Source organism: Aegilops tauschii, chromosome 4, assembly GCF_002575655.3.
Source record: "Aegilops tauschii subsp. strangulata cultivar AL8/78 chromosome 4, Aet v6.0, whole genome shotgun sequence".
Lineage (NCBI taxonomy): Eukaryota > Viridiplantae > Streptophyta > Magnoliopsida > Poales > Poaceae > Aegilops > Aegilops tauschii.
This window is the reverse complement of record NC_053038.3, coordinates 526,263,194-526,265,629: the sequence shown is the minus strand read 5'-3', so window position 1 is coordinate 526,265,629 and position 2,436 is coordinate 526,263,194. Positions and strand designations below refer to the sequence as shown.

The following is a 2,436-nucleotide window of genomic DNA, read 5'->3' as shown; positions in this document are numbered from 1 at the left end:
ATGATTATTGCAGAAAATAAGTTCTTAGGAGTCGCAGTGAATCATTCAAGTCATGCACTCCCAAACATTTACTTTTCCTAAAACCCCTGAGAAATCACAAGAAAGGTTTGGTAGAATTTAGCAACGCATATGTCTCTGTGTTGATCATCGGCTGACACTATACACTTTATCGCTTCGCTTTCCTTTCTTTTTTATGGCGAGCATCCCATGAGTAATATAGGAATAGCTTGTTTCGTCCAATGCGGTCGACAGACGTTGCTATAGCTCGGTGCAGCGAAGCATGCCGTATCATACACCGGACCGTCTAGTCTAGATTTATGAAGCAATCGATAATTCAGAAAAGACAACTAGTGAGCAGCTTACAGCATGGGCAGAAAACAGAGGGATCTATGCAGTAATCACAATTTCCATTGAAGGAAACAAAAAGGGTCGATTTTACGAGTTCATATACACCCACGCCTCTGTGTTACTCCCTCCGTTCCATATTAAATGTCATTGATTTAGTATAACTTTGTACTAAATATTATACTAAATCAGCTACACTTAATATGGAACGGAGGGAATATTTATTTTGACCCGACAGAAACAATACTAGAACCTGGCTATCTAAAACACCTCTAAATGTGATCTCCAGCCCCTACATCCAGAATCCAAAACATCACAACATGGCACCACTCGGTAGAAATGCTTCAGCTGGTCAACTATGGCTCATCGGTGATGAGGCCATTAAGAACCATGAAGCAAAAAAGTGGGTGCATTGAGCAATGAAGCAACCACAAATTGCTTCCTACCCTCTCTTTTTCTGTTCTCTGTACACGGCAGCCTTGGCACAGCAGGGTGCTGCAAGCATGCATGGTTCATGCCTGGAACGGATCGAGGCTTCAGGACGCGTTCATCTGATCGAGGAGTATGACCATGGCCATGGCCAGCGCCGGCTCGAAGTCGGGCTCCACTATCAGCCGGAACACGTCCAGGCCAACAGCGGCCTCCTTCCGACACACCGTGGCCACGCGCCGCCGCTGATTGCCGCCGGAGGCCCAGGAAGTGCAAGCGAACATGTCGAGGCTACGGCCAGCGTACGAGCCCTCCACATCGTACCGGCAGCCAGGCGCATCCCCAGTACCGTCCAATGATCGCGGCGGCGACAGGCGAGCGAGGGACTTGGTCCGGAGCAGGCTCCTGTTCCGCCGGGCCGTGAACCGCCTCGGCGCCGGCTCGTCGCCGTCGCCGTCGTAGACGAGCCACTCCTCCGCCAAACTCAGCTTCTGCACCACCATCACGATGAAACCAACATCAAATTTGAGATCCCAACAAATCAAATCAAGAAGGAACACCGGCCCGGATAACGTCAAACCAAGAACTCCTAGTCCTACCTACACCCGGCCGGGAAACAGAGCAAGCCAAGAACGATCGGTATATACCTTGCGGCGGACGGTGAGGAGGGCGAGGCCGTGGGCGTCCATGAGGACGACCTCGCGGGGCGAGCCGCGGGAGTAGGTCTCGACGCGGAAGACGAGGTTGCCGTTGGTGTCAAACACCGTGAACCCCTTGCCGTTGAACAGCAGCGACCGCCGCCACACGGTGAGCGACACCGCCTCTCCCTTCTCCTCCGCTGCGGATACCGCTAGAGAAGCAGCTGCGACGTTGGGGTGCACCTTGATCTTGTTCATCGATGCAAGGAAGCTCCGGCGATGGGAGTTTGTGGTGTTCTAAGCAGGAAGGGAAGCAGAGGAAGTCAAAGGGCCGGCCGGGGTAGGCGAGATTATGATAGGAGAGTAGTGGTGTTGGGTGAGGTGAAATTGAGACTACTGTGGCGCCGTGGATTTATAGCATAGTAATCGGAAACGCGTGGATGGGAATGCCCCTTGAGTTTCAGCTGCAAGAAGGTTTGTCAAAGTGGTATATGTGGGTCGGTAGCTCCGGAGCCAAAAAAAAAGTCGCTCGGTAGTAATGGAAGAAAATCATCGGAGAATGAATAGCCCTAGGTCGCTCGGTAAAACCGTCATATAGTTTGTAGTTTCTTTAATGTAAACCGAGAATGCTTTTACATTTGTTTTCCATTAATTTTAGTTCTTTGAAGCATTCATTTAGGTGTTCGTTTTAATACAATCCTCACAATAACACATACTGCACATCACATCATCTAGCTTTTAACAACGAATCATCCACAGCCATGCTGAAACAGAGAACGACAATATATAACAAACAACCACGATACAGTAAACTAAAATATCCTACACAAGCAAGGGAGCTAGCTGTTTAAGCACCTAGTCAAGCATGCTTGTCGTACATATCATGGAAGAGGTAAACCCATTTCGCGGACGAAAGCGCGCCACGTCAGACACACTAATCGGCGATTAGCAACGTAAACAAAGCATGGAGTCGCCCCAACGCAGGGCGCTGTTAGCTCGGGCGGCGCAGTGGGACCCACCTCCT

The 2,436-nt window shown here is 50.1% G+C and overlaps 1 protein-coding gene across 1 annotated transcript; it reads right to left on the bottom strand.

Moving 5' to 3' along the window:
• Positions 1-390: 390 nt before the first annotated feature.
• On the bottom strand, positions 391-1,797 carry LOC109765392 (protein LURP-one-related 8). Its single transcript, XM_020324176.4, has 2 exons — positions 1,422-1,797; positions 391-1,265 (listed from the first exon to the last, which is right to left on the bottom strand). The coding sequence occupies exons 1-2, from the start codon at positions 1,668-1,670 to the stop codon at positions 882-884; spliced, it is 633 nt and encodes a 210-aa protein (XP_020179765.1). The 5' UTR covers positions 1,671-1,797; the 3' UTR covers positions 391-881.
• Between the last annotated feature and the right edge of the window lie 639 nt (positions 1,798-2,436).

Excerpts from the sequence above, each read along its gene's own strand:
- LOC109765392 (XM_020324176.4), bottom strand. The coding sequence starts at position 1,670 with ATGAACAAGATCAAGGTGCACCCCAACGTCGCAGCTGCTTCTCTAGCG. Across the intron at positions 1,266-1,421 it reads TCCTCACCGTCCGCCGCAAG|AAGCTGAGTTTGGCGGAGGA; the intron begins GTATATACCGAT and ends ATGGTGGTGCAG.